This window comes from Alexandromys fortis, unplaced genomic scaffold, assembly GCF_014885135.2.
Source record: "Alexandromys fortis isolate MF-2015 unplaced genomic scaffold, M_Fortis_MF-2015_v1.1 scaffold_1, whole genome shotgun sequence".
Classification (NCBI taxonomy): Eukaryota; Metazoa; Chordata; class Mammalia; order Rodentia; family Cricetidae; genus Alexandromys; species Alexandromys fortis.
The window spans coordinates 13,818,899-13,834,774 of record NW_026067927.1 but is presented as its reverse complement, the minus strand read 5'-3'; the positions used below and the strand labels follow the sequence as shown (position 1 = coordinate 13,834,774).

At 52.5% G+C, this 15,876-nt stretch overlaps 2 protein-coding genes and 1 pseudogene across 6 annotated transcripts; 1 reads left to right on the top strand and 2 right to left on the bottom strand.

Annotated features, from left to right (window-relative positions):
- Positions 1-213: 213 nt before the first annotated feature.
- Exoc3l1 (exocyst complex component 3 like 1) lies at positions 214-6,375 on the bottom strand. Of its 5 annotated transcripts, none has more exons than XM_050144255.1 (15): positions 6,243-6,375; positions 5,837-6,146; positions 5,512-5,652; positions 5,138-5,313; positions 4,842-4,932; positions 3,261-3,870; positions 3,071-3,188; positions 2,830-2,955; positions 2,631-2,731; positions 2,351-2,455; positions 1,335-1,464; positions 1,097-1,219; positions 859-1,014; positions 631-755; positions 214-549 (listed from the first exon to the last, which is right to left on the bottom strand). In XM_050144255.1, the coding sequence occupies exons 3-15, from the start codon at positions 5,555-5,557 to the stop codon at positions 360-362; spliced, it is 2,097 nt and encodes a 698-aa protein (XP_050000212.1). In that variant the 5' UTR covers positions 5,558-5,652; positions 5,837-6,146; positions 6,243-6,375; the 3' UTR covers positions 214-359. The 5 variants fall into 5 exon arrangements, with proteins under 5 accessions (XP_050000212.1, XP_050000210.1, XP_050000207.1 ...); XM_050144253.1 differs by having other exon boundaries at positions 4,842-5,061; positions 5,138-5,298; positions 6,243-6,374; XM_050144250.1 differs by having other exon boundaries at positions 4,842-5,061; positions 6,243-6,373.
- A 1,325-nt stretch (positions 6,376-7,700) lies between these two features.
- E2f4 (E2F transcription factor 4) lies at positions 7,701-15,792 on the top strand. The gene is made up of 10 exons (XM_050144270.1): positions 7,701-7,896; positions 8,310-8,419; positions 8,542-8,703; positions 9,003-9,046; positions 9,863-9,924; positions 10,125-10,422; positions 11,024-11,236; positions 14,571-14,618; positions 14,826-14,870; positions 14,965-15,792. The coding sequence occupies exons 1-10, from the start codon at positions 7,762-7,764 to the stop codon at positions 15,078-15,080; spliced, it is 1,233 nt and encodes a 410-aa protein (XP_050000227.1). The 5' UTR covers positions 7,701-7,761; the 3' UTR covers positions 15,081-15,792.
- LOC126502910 (60S ribosomal protein L35-like) lies at positions 11,243-14,564 on the bottom strand (annotated as a pseudogene).
- Positions 15,793-15,876: the final 84 nt, after the last annotated feature.

Genomic DNA, 15,876 nt, shown 5'->3' with positions numbered 1-15,876 from the left:
TGCGAAGAGGGCGGGATCACGGCCACGCCACGCCCCCTGGCGAGGGGGTCGTCCTAAACCTCCCCCCTCCACAAGTTTCCCGGCTTCTAAAGCTACGTGCGAAGGCGGTGAAGACACTTATTGCCGGCGGGCGGGTACGTGGGTACTGAGGACTCCGCGGGAGCCCAGGGTTCGGGGGACGCAATTCACAAAGAGAGCAAATGTCTGCATAGGCGAGATGCTACGGGAATACTAAAACTGCAGCCAGGATAATCACTGGACATGGACCCCTAATTTCAGCGCTGATTTCAACACCCGCGTGCCCCAACATATAGATTCGGACGCGCGGTGGATGTGGCTTTATTACGCAGACAGATGGGTCAGGAGCAGGGACCCGAGGGGAGGCAGGAGGACAGTGAGGGCGTAGGCGTCGGTACGAGGCTGAAGAGGGCACGGCGGCCAGAGGAAGGTGAGGGCGGTGGGCCGGCCTGCAGAGAGCTGAGTGCTGCCTGGCGATGCTCTCGGGACACGTCCCCACGCAGGTCCAAGAGAGCTGAGACGTGGTCCTCGCTGCAGGAACACCACTATGCGTGTCAGCCCCGCCCTTGCCCTCCTCGGCTCCTTCCTCCTCCCCTGTACCCCTCACCTCACCTCACGTCAGGAAATTTTTGCCTCAGGCCTGCCACCTCGAGGCCGAGCAGCGTGGGGTCGTGGAGGCTGAACAGTTCCCGCAGCGCGAGCAGCACCGGCGCGCAGTGAGCGCTCTCCTCTAGGCCCTGAACACATTGGGACAGGGTTTCCAGCGGGCCCTCGGCTCCTACCCGTCTACTGAGATTCTCTGTAGACTGTAGACTGCCTGCCCTCCCAACGAGCTCTCACCAAACCCAGGAAAAGCTCCTTAAGCTGGACAGCATCGTGCCCAAGGCGCTCAGCCGCCTGGGTCCGCTCGTCAGCACCACGGCACACTAGGCGGCCCTGCATCAACGCGCGCAGGTATTGCAACACCACGGTTCGTTCCGCCTCCGCCAGCAGCAGCTGCAGGGCAGGTAACCAGTTTGAGTTGAGTACAGATTGCATCAGCAGCGCCCCTTCCCAAACCTTCCTCTCCCTGCTCCACCTGAACAGCAGGCTTCCGCACACGCCAGAAATCCTGGCAGAAGTGCGACGTCTGTTCACACACACCGTCCAGCAACTCAGAACTCAGCAACCACTGGCGCGAGGGTAGAGATGCGAACAGGGGCTAGGGAAAGCATGGCAGAGACAGACTAGAGGAATGATCCGGATCCCGCAGTGACCCCATAAATATACCGTGTTTCTCACTCCCACTCCCATCCTGGCTGGATTGGAAGCCTCACCTGGAGCTCAGCCTGCAGTGCTTCCAATACCAGGCGGCAAATCCTCTTCTGTACGTCGTCCAGCGCGGCTTCTATTGGAGCCAAGACCCCTGAAGCTTCCCCGTCTGGCAGCAGGACGGATAACGAAGAGCTGGCCCAACCAAAAGTACGACTTCAGGACCAAGGCCAAGGCTCGCATGGCCCTCAAGGATTCATCCGTTCTGGCGCCACCTTGTGGTGCATATTGTGTGGTGGGGTGGGGGCGGGAAGGGTGGCTCTCAGTGAAGGTGTTCTGAAAGGTTAGGAAGGCGTGCCCAGAGGGCTTGCCGCTAAAGTAAGCACTAGTTAAGTCACTCTTTCTGTTTTTTTGTTTGTTTGTTTCCTCCTCGGTAAGGGAGGGGAGCTAATTTTAGACAAGAGGGAGTAAAAAGCATCCCTTTGTCCGGGTGGTGTTGGCGCACGCCTTTAATTCCAGCACTCAGGAGGCAGAGGCAGGAGGATCTCTGTGAGTTCGAGACCAGCCTAGTCTACAAGAGCTAGTTCCAGAACAGGCGCCACAAAAAAAAAAAAAAAAAATCCACTTGTATGTCTGTCCTTGTGCCTACTACAAAGGGCGTAAAACTCAAGAAGTTAGCCAGGCCTGGTGGAGGCTGAAGAAGGAAGATTGCTACCAGTTTGAGGCCAGCCTGGACCACGGGGTGAAACTCTTGTCTCAAAACAGGAGGAGCACGGGGGAAATTTCCTAGTTCATAGCTGTAACTTCAGAACTTCAGACATTATCTGATAAAGAGTAAAGCCTTGATAAATATTTCCTAAAAGGATATAAATATTCACATCTTTATTTATTATCTCAGACTATTCTACTGTTACCCAAGTAACAGTAGAATAACTCATAAGAAAAATGACAGCTGCATTGTGGTACAACTAGTATCAGAGCCGGGATTAGAACCCCACCTTTGTGGGCCCAAAGTGGGTCAAACGTGGGAGGCATCCGTGCGTTTGAGGCACTCAGAAGAATGTTAGTGCAAGTGTAGTACCTCAGTGCTGACTGGTGGTTGAAGGCCGCCAGCAGGTAGGGCACATAGTGAGGGGCTTCTCCCCTGAGATGGTCCTGAGAGAAGTGGATCAGAGCATCGCTGAAGCTGTAGTGGGCAGAGGGGACCCTTGGGTTTGCTGCTGCTCGGGCAACCCCACAGCTGCAGCCCCACCTCCAAGTCCTTGTTTAAAGGAACCCTTTCACCACTGGCGTGGGGTTCCCCTATTCATTCAGAGCCCTTTGGCTGCCGGGGATTGTGAATGGGTCCCTGCTTGGCAAACCTCCTCAAGAACACGCCCAGTTCTGACAGTGCCGTGTCATGCACCCGCCGATGCAGTGAGTCACTGATCAGGCTGGTCACTTGAATGTTCTCAGCCAGGATCTGCAGGCAGGGAGGGCAGCCTTTAGAAATCCCCTAGACCTGCCCACCTCCCTTTCATTGTGGGAGCTACCCACTTGCCTTGGGTACTTCCCACCCACCTGCATTACAATGGCTGGCATTGGTGAATGGTAGAAACCAGACGGGTCTGTGTTGGGCTCCTGCTGCCTGCTCCACTCAGCTACCTCTCCATCTAGTGCCTTCTGCAGCCACTGAGCCACACTTACCTGGGAAGAGAGGATAGCGAGCATCAAGACCTATCAGGGTATCGACAAGACATTCAACGAGACAGTGGTCACAGCGGTGGGCAGAGCACCTCTGTCCTCTGCCCTAACGAGTCACCTGGACTTGGGCCACAAACGCTGTCTCCAGCTGCTCGATGTTCTCCGGGGTCAGGAGGGGCTGTAGCTGGGACACGTCGACCTCAGGCCCCAGTTCCAAGTTCCCCATCATCTCCTTCCTAGAGATGGATAGCAGGATGTCATCCTGAGCCTCTAGTCTTCCCCCTGACCAAGCCTCCAAGAACACTCACCCCATGTACACATGCAATGCCCAGTGCAGCAGGGCAAAGGTGTCGGCAGCTCCCAGCTCAGGCCCGGAGAGGAGCTGCTGCACACTGCGGCGCAGGCCACTGTGCAGGGTGTGGGCCCAGAGCTGAACCACATTGTAGTTTGGTGGGCAGCAGGGCGCCACTAGGGCCTCAGCCGTGGCCAGCTCAGCAGGCAGAGCTACCTGCAGCGCCTCAAGCCACCCTGCGAGGGCCCCTGGCTCAGGCAGCGCAGGTGATGAGAAGTGGGCCCGGTCCAGGCCCTCCTGTAGCGCCCGAAGACATCGCTGACGCCAGTCTCGGGGTGTCTGTCCCAGGATTGTACGCTCAGTCTCTGCCTCTGCCACACGAAGAGCAGCTACCAGCAGGGCTGGATCTTCCCGGGCTAGTCGTCCCGCAGCCCCGGCAGCTGCCTCCACAGCTTGGCACAGCGCCTCAGCCAGAAGGCCCAGTCCCTGGAATATTGGCAACTCCAGCCCTCCTAGGGGTGTCCATGCCTCCTCTTGCAGCTGCTCTAGCTCCCGTAGGCTCACATATGCCTCCAAGAATCTCTGAGTATCGATCAGGGTCTGTGTGTGGGTCACTGCGGCTGGCACTAGGGAAGAAAGGAGGTCGCTTGAGGTCTCAGTCTTCCCACCTGTGCTGCTGGTGCAGCAAGGGACACAGAGGTCCTGAGACGTGTGTGAGGTTTTAAATATTTAGTGGTGAGCACAGCAGAGCGCTGGTTAATCCGAACATTCAGGCTATGGCCTAGAGTTGGGCCATATGTCAATCCCTGAGCCAATAGAACATGAAATCAAGAACGCTGGGGAGGTGGGTGGGAGGCTAGAGAGAGGCCTCGGTGGTTGTGAGCACTTGCTGCTTTTTTGCATAGGACTTGGGTTCGACTACCAGCACCCATGTGGCAACTCACAACTGCCTGTGACTTCAGTTCCAGGGGATCTAAGTCCTCTTCTGATCCCTGCATGTACCAGGCACTCATGTGGTACACATACACACATACACACACACACATACATACATACATACATACATACATTCAGGCACCCAAACATACACTTAAAATAAAAATCTTTCAAAAGAATGTTATTGGACAGACAAAATAAATGGGAGACCATATTGACTGCTATTCGCCCACCTTGTTAGCTACATATATATCTGTATTTATGTGTATATATATTGATGCATATATAGAGATGCAGGTATTGTTGAACTTTGTATGTGTGTGTGTAATTTTGGGGGAATACCTGGGACTGAATTTAGGGTCCTGCACATACTAAGCACATGCTCTGCCTCTGAGCTAGAGTCCAAGCCCTTTCAATGTGCTAATCACCATGGCCACAGCCGCATAATGGGATGTCCGTGCTGACTTCCATGTCTGTGCTTGAGAAGCCCAGAATGAGCTGCTTGTGTACCCTATTTCAGATACTCTTGAAGTTAGGATTACTCTCTGGGACGGGTGCATCTCTCCAGTAATCACTTCCCTAGTGCCCCAGCTGCTGCTCAGCGTGGGTATTTGTGGACTCTGAGAAGCCGAGCCCAGAGAACCCCCACCCCCACACTCACCTGCTTGTAGTCTTGGCAGCAACTGAGTCAGGACCTGAAGCTGCTTGTGCTGGACGACATGTTCCCTCAGGGGTGCCAGGGTTTGGGAGGTCTGAGACAAACCCTGAAGTAAGTGGTGGGCCTGACTCAGGGCTTCCCGCGTTCCCTGCACAGCCTCAAGGGCTCGGGTCAGCTGCCACACGCCAGTCTGTACACCTTCCAGGTATGACTGCACCACCGACTGTGGAGAGTTAGCTGGTAAGGCCTGGCCAGCCCTATCCCACTCCAATGCCCCTGCTCCCTGCTCCTGTACCCACCTTAATTCGTGCTTCCAGGAAATAGTTACGCTGCACTTCACGGCTTCGGTACTGGCCCAGGCGGGCCAGCTGCTCTGGCCGGTAGAAGATGCCCGAGGCCCATTTGAGTGCTGCGCCCCGAGCCAGCTGTTCTGCCCTCTCCTGCTCTGGCCACTCAGGCCCTGGACAGGAAGAGCCTGGGCAGATGTGTCCATCAGGGTGGGTCTGTGGCTAACAAAGCTGCTGCCCTTCTGTTTCCTCAGCAATCGCCCAGAGAGAGCCCACCCTTTGCTACCCTATAGAGTTCTAGCCAGATCTGGCAGGAAAACACAGCACCACTGTTTCCATTTTTCTTGCCATCATCCCCCTCCCAGACTAGCTAGCAAGGCTCATACCAGGAAGAAGGATGGGCTGTATTTTGTCCTTGGCTGTTGAGTCCATGGTGCGCCTCAGGAGCAGGTGACAGCCTGGCGTAGTTCAGAGAGGATGTCCCTTTGTCCCCTCTGAGAAAGAGGAACAAGGCTCTTCCCTAGTCCTTTGAGAAAATAAGAGAGAGGTAGGAATGACAGAAGGGGGTTACCTGGGAGGCCTTGGCCCTCTGCGGTTCTGGGTTGTGCCTCTGCAGATGCCAAGTGAGAGAGCATGCAAATAGGCCCAGCAAGCTAGCTGCAAGTCCCTTTTCTGCTCTGTAACGCCCAGGAAATTTGGTACAGAACTTACCAGGTCTGACCAGTGCCCAGTTCTCCCTCCTCCACGAATGGCCTTGGCCTTGAGAGTGGCCTTCTCTCTCCTGCAGAGCTGGGCACACCCTCACTGCTCACGGGACCAAGTGACTCCAGCTCCTCTGGCACCAACAGTCAAATTCCTCTCCCCAAGGAAGTCTCTCTCTCACTTGACAGCCCAAAAGTCCCTTTTTCTTCCCAAGGCCCCTCCTTTTCCAAGGCAGAAAGGAAGGAAGTTGAGTCTCTGTCGCTTTATTCCCAACAGGAAAAGCATCTGCATTGAGGTGGGGAGAGCTGGGCGCCACTTCCTGTGGGGTGGGGGCAGGCATGAACTCCCTGTCATCAAGTCTTGACCAAGCCCATCTAGGACTTCTGAGCGCAGAGGGAAACACATATGCACATACCAAGCTGGTTTGAAGAATGACCCTCCCGTGTGTTGATGTGGCTGCACACAACATGACAATCTGAGACTGCTGATGGCTCCCCCCCTCTCCCCCCCACAGAGAAGGGCACGAACCTGTGTAGAGGAAAGAGCGTCTGTTGTTTGGAGAGAGTGCAGTGGGAGACAGCAGTCAGGGATCAGAAAGGTTACATTGTTCCCGAAACGGATAGGGAACCATGGACATTCGATGATGATAATGTAGTCACCAGTTGGTGTGCCACCCAAATCCATCCATCCATCAGGATAGACCCTCGTTTCCTAGCGGCCAGAAGTCTAGGCTACCGAGGGCTTTGCCACTCAAGTTCTGAGTCAGTTTTGATGTACAAAGGCCCAAGTAAGTACCCTTGCTGAACATGAACACCTCAGAAAGACTACCCTAATTTCAGAGCTAGCACCATAGACTCTATTATAACTAGCTCTTGTGAATTCTGCTTGTTTTACACTCTTACAAGTATGAATCCTCCATAGACTTGCTGAAGGCAATTCACTTCCTAGAGAAACTGATCAAAATAAAATAACAAGTGATAACAAGGTTAAAAATAAATATCACTTGTCAGCTGGCAAGATGGCTCAGTCAAGAGCACTAGCTGCTCTCACAGAGGACAGAGGTTCAATTCCCAGCACCTACATGGCAGCTCACAACTGCCTGTTAACTCCAGCTCCTTGAGATTTGACACCCTATTCTAAACCTCCCTGAGCACCTCTACACATGTGCACAAACCCCCACACAGACACACACATATACAAATAATAAAAATAAAATAAAAACCTTAAAAACAAATGAGACTTGCAAACACACAGTTTTTCCTATCTGTCAGGAACTGCATTAAAGATTTTCCTTATATTCCGACAGAGGCAAATACCTTTGCACGGCTGAGAAGTGGTTGTGAACAAGACTCCGTGACCTCTGAACTGTATGGAGGCCGGAGGAAAATGATGTTGAAACTAAAGAAGAGGAGTAGAGATGGAAGAAGTGGGCAGGCTAGATATAGTTAGAGCTTGCTGGTTTGGCAAGAACTAAAGAAGGCAGGGATGATCTCAAAGCAGTAAGGACGCCTTCGGAGTAGTTTTAAGTTAATAGGCTAAGCTTATCAGGCCTCCCTTCCCTAGATGGGGGTTCGGGCAGTTAGTTTGAAGGCACGTTAGCAAGTAAGATTCGGTCGTTCTCTCTTCTCTACTGCTCACTGACAATTCCGGCCCGGCCCCTGTCACTTCCTTCTATACAATTTGTTACGTCTACTAGCGGTCCTAGGAGATTCTTTCGTCTTCTTGGCTAATGGTACATTTGCTGATGGTCCCTGAAGTTTTACGTCTAGATCTGCAGACAGGAATTGCACCAGTTACCCTGGGAGGGCGCGAGACGGAAGCGGAAGCAGCGGTGATAGCTCCGGTGGCCCGGCGAGTAAGAACGGAAGCGGAAGTTGCGCCGCCGCCGGCCTGGCCTGGCCTGGCTAAGGGGAGGCGGAGGGCGGGCGGGCGCGATGGCGGAGGCCGGGCCACAGGCGCCGCCGCCCCCGGGTACTCCAAGCAGGCATGAGAAGAGTCTGGGGCTTCTCACCACCAAGTTCGTGTCGCTTCTGCAGGAAGCCAAGGACGGCGTGCTTGACCTCAAGCTGGTGCGGCCCGGGCTGAGGGGCGACCGGGGAGATGGTGGACCAGGCCTGGACCAGTAGCGGGAACCGCAGTCCTGCCCCCTAGGTCCCCCAACAGCCGGCCGCCAGCCGTGTGCTTTCTCACGGGCGAGAGGCGGGAGGCTGTTTTCATTCGCTCAAGCCATAGAGCGTGAGCTCTGTGTCTGAGTCGGGGCTGCAGGTGCTGGTCCTCGTGGCCCTTCGTGGCTAGCACAGGGAAACGAGCTTCAGAATATCAGAACACAACTAAGCCAAGACTCTTCCCCAGCACACTGCTGGAGTGACTGGAGGGAACTCCAGGGGTGGCGCACAAGACTTACCCCCATCCCAGACTAATAGGTATCGGGGTGCACCCTTAAGAGCGGCGCTAGCGTTCTCCATTCTCTTCTGCTTGCCAGGCAGCCGACACTCTCGCTGTGCGCCAGAAACGACGGATTTACGACATCACCAACGTGTTGGAAGGTATTGGTCTGATCGAGAAAAAGTCCAAGAACAGCATCCAGTGGAAGTGAGTAGGGATGTAGGGAGGGCAGAAGTGTCCGGCATGGGAGGGTGGTTGTAGGAGTGAGCAGAGGTATGGGACCCGGAGTTCTCAGCAGGTCCTCTCAGTCTCTCATTCCTCCGGTTCAGGGGTGTGGGACCCGGTTGCAATACCCGGGAGATTGCCGACAAGCTGATTGAGCTCAAGGCAGAGATCAAGGAGCTGCAGCAGCGGGAGCAAGAGCTTGACCAGCACAAGGTGTGGGTGCAGCAGAGCATCCGGAATGTCACAGAGGACGTCCAGAACAGCTGATATCCTCTGGCAGACCCTGCCCTGGGGAGCGGGCAAGGGACCCTCAGCTGGCTTTGTCCCGTGGGGCGCTGGGCCCTGTCCCTCTCGGGAGAATGATCCTGCAGCCCCTGGTTGGATTCAGACTTGAGGCTCCCTTCTCTTCCAACCTTAGCCCATGATCCTTACCCACTTGGGCCCCAGGTTCCAGAACTTCCTCTGAGGGCTTGTGTGTCAGACAGCTGCTAAAACATTGGGTCTTCTATGGTCTGCCGTCTGGCACAATAAGAAAGGTACCCGCTGTTCTCCTTAACCCCCACACCTTGGCCTACGTGACCCACGAAGACATCTGCAGATGCTTTGCTGGTGAGCAGAGCCTGGGGAAGGGGAGACGAGGGTGGGGCTGAGCATCAGGTTCCGTGCTCAGGGAGAAGTTCCATCTCCTAAGAGAGTTCCTGGTACCTGCTTAAAGAGAAGCCAGGCAGCATCTCTGTTTGAGAGCCACTGGAACTCTGGAGAGACCAGCAACGCTGAGGGTACAAGTGTCCGGTGTGTCCCTGGGTTTGCTTCTTAGACATGACAGAGGCACAGAGAAAAAGCAGAGTGTATATGTTTGTGCACAAGGGCCAGCGGCATCCCTTTCCAGTCTGTAGTTAGTTCAGTTGCATTGTGTATATAGGAGCTATTCCTTTGTATATTCCATCTTGTATCTTGGTCTTGGGAAAACTTGGTTAGATGTGTTTTCAGGGATCAACATATTTGAGAAGTGAAGTGCTTGCTACCTGTAGCTAGTGACCTCACTCAGAATGTAATTGTACTTGAATCCCAGCACTTGGAGGTAGAGGAGGCAGATCTGAGTTGGAGGTCAGCCTGGTCTACGTTGCAAGTTAATAGCCAAAGCTATTAACACAAAGAAACCCTGCTTTGAAAAAACAAACAAAAAGACTCTGTCTCAAAAGGAAGAAAAAAAAGAAGCGTGTTTGCGCTGGATTTTCTGGTTACTGAGCATGAGTTTTTTGGGAGAGAAGTGTTTTAGCCCTGCCCAGCACTCTGGGATGGTAGAGGCTTAATACTCAGTTTCCTAGAGACTGTGGCTTCCTGTCTTGCTCCAGTGAACAGACACTTCCTTTCCTAGCTCAGATTGAGCTCCTGGGCCCTGACCCATTCCCCTTGTGGTTCTAGGAGACACCCTCCTTGCCATCCGGGCCCCATCAGGCACCAGCCTAGAGGTGCCCATCCCAGAGGTAGGTGCTCATCCCTTGAGGCGGTGTCAACTGAGGGCGGATGCTGGCTGTGGAGCTTGATAAGTTCTGGGTGGGGCAGGTAGGGGGAGGCCTGGAGTTGGGGGGTTATCTAGGTGGATTGGCAGACAGTCTGGCTCTCACCCAGCAAGCCATGGCTGCTTGCAATTCTACTTGTTCCCCATCTTGTGCACCACCTCCAGGGTCTCAATGGTCAGAAGAAGTACCAGATTCACTTGAAGAGCGTGAGCGGCCCCATCGAGGTGTTGCTAGTGAACAAGGAGGCATGGAGTTCGCCACCTGTGGCGGTGCCTGTACCTCCCCCTGAGGATCTGCTCCAGAGTCCATCTGCTGTTTCTACTCCTCCACCTCTGCCCAAGCCTGCCTTAGCTCAGCCCCAGGAAACCTCTCGTCCATGCAGTCCCCAGCTAACTACCCCCGCTCCTGTTCTTGGCAGCACTGAAGTCTCAGAGGTGGCAGGTCAGACAGCTGAGATTGCAGGTGAGACTCGTGGTAAGATGTAATGAGTTATTCTGGAGCCCACAAGAAGGTGTCTGTGTTGTGGAGTACCATCCTAAGAATCGGAATAGGCTGCTGGGTCCCTGCTTAACTTTCCTTGTGAATATGCTCTTTCAAATTACTTTTTTCATTTATTTATTTTTGAGGGGGAGGCATGCACAACATACACGTGGAGGTCAGGTCAGATGGCAACTTGAGAGACTGGTTCTCTCCTTTAATGTGGGTTCTCTCCTTTAATACGGCAGAGCTCAGGTTATCAGGTTTATCCACAAGTGTCATTACTCACTGGGCCATTTCAGTTGCCCTGAATATGCCCTTTCTAACAAGGATGCTTTGACTGTGTAAGGAGTTTTAGTAGGCAAGTTTATCCCAAATTAGACAGTATCCAGTGGGTCCCTCCTCCAGGACCTTTGCTCTATCTTCAGTGATCTTTTCTAGATTGCATCTTGTAGCTAGTGGTGGCTAATTCTCTTTAGGTTTGTGTATCAGCATTGTGGTCGTCCTGGCCATAACATCTAGCCTAGCCAAGCTCTAGGAGCCATTTCCTGACTCCATGTGATTGTGTTTGGGGATGTGGTTGCAGTGAGTGGTGGCCCTGGAACTGAAAACAAGGACAGCGGTGAGCTCAGCTCACTCCCGCTGGGCCTGACAACATTGGACACTCGGCCTCTGCAGTCTTCTGCCCTCCTGGACAGCAGCAGCAGTAGCAGCAGCAGCAGTAGCAGCAGCAGCAGCAGTTCATCTGGACCCAACCCTTCTACCTCCTTTGAGCCCATCAAGGCAGACCCCACAGGTGGTGAGTACTTCCTGAGGGGCAAGGGCCAACAGGGAAAGTCAGCTCAGTGCTGTATCAAACACACAGCTGGGAAATGCCCTTCCTTCTGACCCCTCTTCTCTGCCACCCAGACAAGGGTGTCCAGCCTCAGGTCAGGGCCGGTGCCTTTGCCCCCTCCCTAGAACTTCAGTCACTGAGCCTCACCAATTGAGATTTGCTACTCTGTACTCCCCTTGCCATTCGTGTTTCCTTGTCTAGATGCCTTTGACAAGCACTCCATGTTCTCCTTGAGTCTGCCTCCTAATCACACAGTGCTGTTCCTAAAGGATCTAAGTCTGGTGCTTTGTTGGTCCCTGCTGATGCTCTTTCCTCTTCTGTCTTTACTCTCAGCTCTTGGCTTTTCTGTATCACTGGCTTAAACATTGGTACTTCCCATATCACACCTGGAGAGGGCCTCAGCTCTAGGGATAATGGGTTTCAGCCTCTACATAGTCCAGGTATTTTATCCAGTCTCCACATCTCTATGTCTGATGTCCATCTTCTGCATCCCTGGTGGACACCTCCTTCTTGCATGTCTTCAGCTGAACTTATCCACCCTGCTCCCAGCTTGACTTTCAAGTTCTGAGTGGACTCTTATCCCAGACTTGAGACACCTCTGTCACCTCAGTCCTGGTCCCTCTGCTGCCCGCCTTACGTTGTCTAGGTAAGGTCTGTGAAGCAGCTCTTCTCATCCCTCTCGCATCCTCAGCACCCAGATAACTGTGAGCCATCTTCACTCAAGATTTATAGTCATTCTTTCCTTTAAAACTTTTATTAAAATTTTGTAATTTCATGCACATATTCAATGTGTTTTTTTAATTGTTGTCTTTTTGAGACAGGGTCTCTATGTAGCTGCGGCTCTCCTAGAACTTGTTATGTAGACCAGGTGGCCTCTGCATCCTGAGAGCTGGGATGGAAGGTGTGTGCCACCACACCCAGTTCTATGTAGTGTACTTTGATCATTTCCAACCCAGATCTCCCCCTTCATCCTCCTAGTTCTTCCTCTTCCATTTTCATCTCTTTTATAACCCATTCATTCTAGTTAGTACTACATGCAAGCACAGATCCAAAGAAAATGACTCTCCCTTTCCCAGCTAGTTGGCTGGCTTGATCTCATGTAGGTAACCATAGCTGCTAGTGAATTCACGAATACCGCGGCATTGTTAAATCCATGACCGGCATTCACAGCACTTCTGCATCCCATGACGTGTACATTCCTCCCATACCTCCTTTAGCAGTGTTCCCTGAACACTGGGCTGAGCACTCTACCGGTTCTCAGTACTTTGATGAGCTACAAGCTACGAGCATGGACTCCTGCTGCCCATTTTCTCTGATCAACATAGAAGCATAAAAGTTTAGGAGATGATTTGAGATATGCTTATTTAGCAAAGCAATACGAGTAAGTTCCCCGCCTACGAGCTATGATCTCTCCAGCCATGGGCCAGGCATGAACTACTTCCTATGGAACTGGCTTCAGATCTAAGCAAAAGGGGCTTGGTTACCCCCATAAGAGTTATGCCCTTGTAGGCTCGTATTATACCACGTAGGGGCTATTGCCTGGTAAACCAATTAAAAGCATCCTTTTCTTTACTCTTACTAATGGAATGACCTTTCTTCAATGCAGTCCTGACTGGTATTTCTCAGTTTGTAAGTATACCTGGGATATTGCTCAGTGGTAGAGTGCTTGCTAAACATGTATGAAGACGTGTGTCATCACCAACACCACAGAGTACTGGGGATGGAGAGGTTGTGCACATCTGCTCTTCCATGGGGTTGGTTCTTTTCATCCACCTTTTTTTTTTTTTTTTTTTTTTAACCAGTCTTGCACTTTATTGCCCTTCCATTAGGCCTTGACCGCATACTTGCGTAGTGGGTATAGCCTCTCCTTCCACTGCTGCTTCTTTGTCTTCGGCTTCTCCTCGCGCGCTTGGTGAGCCGCCAGCGCATGGCTCTAGTTTTCTTGGGTCGCAGGTCCAGAGGCTTGTACTTCTTGCCCTTGTAGAATTTCCTGAGGTTTTCCTTTTGAGTCTGGTTAATGACGGTGAGAACATGGGCGATGGATTTGCGGACAACTTGTATCTTGGAGAGCTTGGACACGGCGCCGCCTGTCACCTTGACGACGCGAAGCTGGGATAGCTCCACTTTCAAATCGTCCAGTTGTTTTAGCAGCTCCTCCTTCTTCTTGCCATTCAGGTCCCGAGCCTTAATCTTGGCCATGGCTGCGTTGCTCACTGCTGAGGCCGCCTGGTCTGAGAGCCTTTTCATCCACCTTAATGTGGGCTCCAGAGATTGGAGTTAGACAGTCGTGCTTTAAGACAAGCACTGGGATTCACTCAACTATCTCACTGGCCTCCCAAAATCTGTTTAAAATTATTTGTATGTTGGGCAGTGATGGTGGTGCACACTTTGAATCCCAGCATTTGGGAGGAAGAGGCAGGCGGATCTCTGTGAGATTCAGGCCAGCCTGGTCTACAGAGTGAGTTCCAGGACAGCCAAGGCTACACAGAGAAACCCTGTCTCCAAAAAAAAAAAAAAAAAAAAGAGAGAGGGTGTGTGTGCCCTCGGAGACCAGAAGAGGGCATTGGATCCCCTGGAACTAGAATTACAGGAGGTTGTGAACTGCCTGGTGTGGGCGCTAGAAACCAAACTCAGGTCCTCTGGAAGAGCAGGAAGCCCTCTTAACCACTAAGCCGCCTCTCCAGCCCTAACACCCATCATGGTCTGCTCAGGTTTCTTTTCCTTTCAATTCCCATGTGTGTCCTCCCAGTCAGAGGTCTGAAGTAGGTTCATCATACCAGCACTGCCCTCTGTCAACATGTTTTCTTGTCCCAGCCCAGAGCAGGTACCCAGGAAGGGCTGGAGTGGATGGGGACTCTTCTCTCAGAGAAGGTGTGCACCCACAGCTCAGAAAGCAATTGGAGTTTTGCAGTGTATCTGAGTTTTGTTTTGTTGTTTTTTGAGACAGGGTTTCTCTATAACAATCCTGGCTGTCCTGGGACCAGGCTGGCCTCGAACTTACAGAGATCCACCTGTCTCTGCCTCCCAAGTGCTGGAATTAAAGTCATGCACCATCACCACCCGGCATGTCTCTGAGTTAGAATGGCTGTACTTGTCACCTGCACTGGGCCTTTGGTAGCCTTGGCTCAGCACTGAGGAATTTAGATCAGCAGACAAGACACCCTTTCCTCAGTAGGACCAACATTTCCTCAGCTGTGTGGAGCTCTGGGGCTTAATGATTCATGACCTAAAGAAAGCTGGACTATATAGTAGGACCCAACTGAACCTCCTTTGAGCTTAGTTTTTTTTTCTTTTTCAGTTCTGGATCTCCCCAAAGAGCTGTCAGAAATTTTCGACCCCACACGAGGTAGGCTGTGTTTCTCCTTTGGAATGGACGTAGGGGAGTAAGGAACATAATTTTGAGTTCTCTTCTAAGGATGGTGTTGTTCTGGGTATCCTAGAAAAAGGGTGAGGCTCCTTCCTAGTGGATGTGTGGAGTGGGGGTTTTCGTCTATGGGGTTTGGTGGGTGGAGAAATGAGAGCCAGAATCTGAGTGAATTGTGTTCATTCCCAGAGTGCATGAGCTCCGAGCTGCTGGAGGAGTTGATGTCTTCAGAAGGTGGGTAGCCCAGGAAGATGGGGAGAGCTCTGAGCAGGGGGTGGGTGACAGCTGGGGGTTTTGGCCTAAGACCTCAGCCTTATGCTCTCTGCAGTGTTTGCCCCCCTCCTCCGACTTTCTCCACCTCCCGGAGACCACGATTACATCTACAACCTGGACGAGAGTGAAGGTGTCTGTGATCTTTTTGATGTTCCTGTTCTCAACCTCTGACATGTCCTGTGCAGCTGCAACCCAGACTGTCTGGGCTGGGAGCCACTTAGGGACTGCCCCAACCCCCACCCCCAGCTTGAGAGAGCCCCTGACTCTTGGCTTCCTCAGCCTTCCCCAGTTGCTCAGTTCCGGCCATGCCACCGAGTCTCGCACTGGCACTTGTACTGTGCTAGCAGAGCAAGGGAGAGAGCTTAGCCCTCTCTACAAGGAGCCCAAAAGGTTTGCCTTTTCTTTTCTGAAGCCGTCCTCAGCTGGGCACAGCTGCCACCCAGTGGCACATCTGCCCTGTTCCTATCAGCCACTCTTCTCCAAAGGAGAGAAAGCGGGTGAGGCTGGGTAGTTGCCAGCTGCCACCCTAACTTCCTTTACCCACCCGCTCACCCTGCAGCTTCTGAGCCTCTCATGTGTTCCTTTCTGCTGTGCCCTGAGTCCTGGATCTCGGCCTTGGTGGAGGGGGTTAGCAAGGAATTGATGTGTCTAGCTAGGAATCTGGGTGGGCTGGTCCCTGAAGAGTGGCCCAGTCTCCTTCTACCCCATTCTCCCTCCCTTCTGTTTATTCACTTACCCTCATCTAGAGCCATTTGCAGAGATTTAGAAAGATTTACAGTAACGAATGGATTCCTATATAAAGATTATTTTTATACTTTTTTCAGCAAAAGGAAATTGTAATATTTGTACAGCATCCAAGTGAATAAAGACATGCCTAAGGCTATCTCTGATCTGGTTCTTTGGGGCCCCTCCCCGGGACTGCTGGGTTGTAGCTAGGACTGGGTGGGTCACCTTACTGGAATGGGAG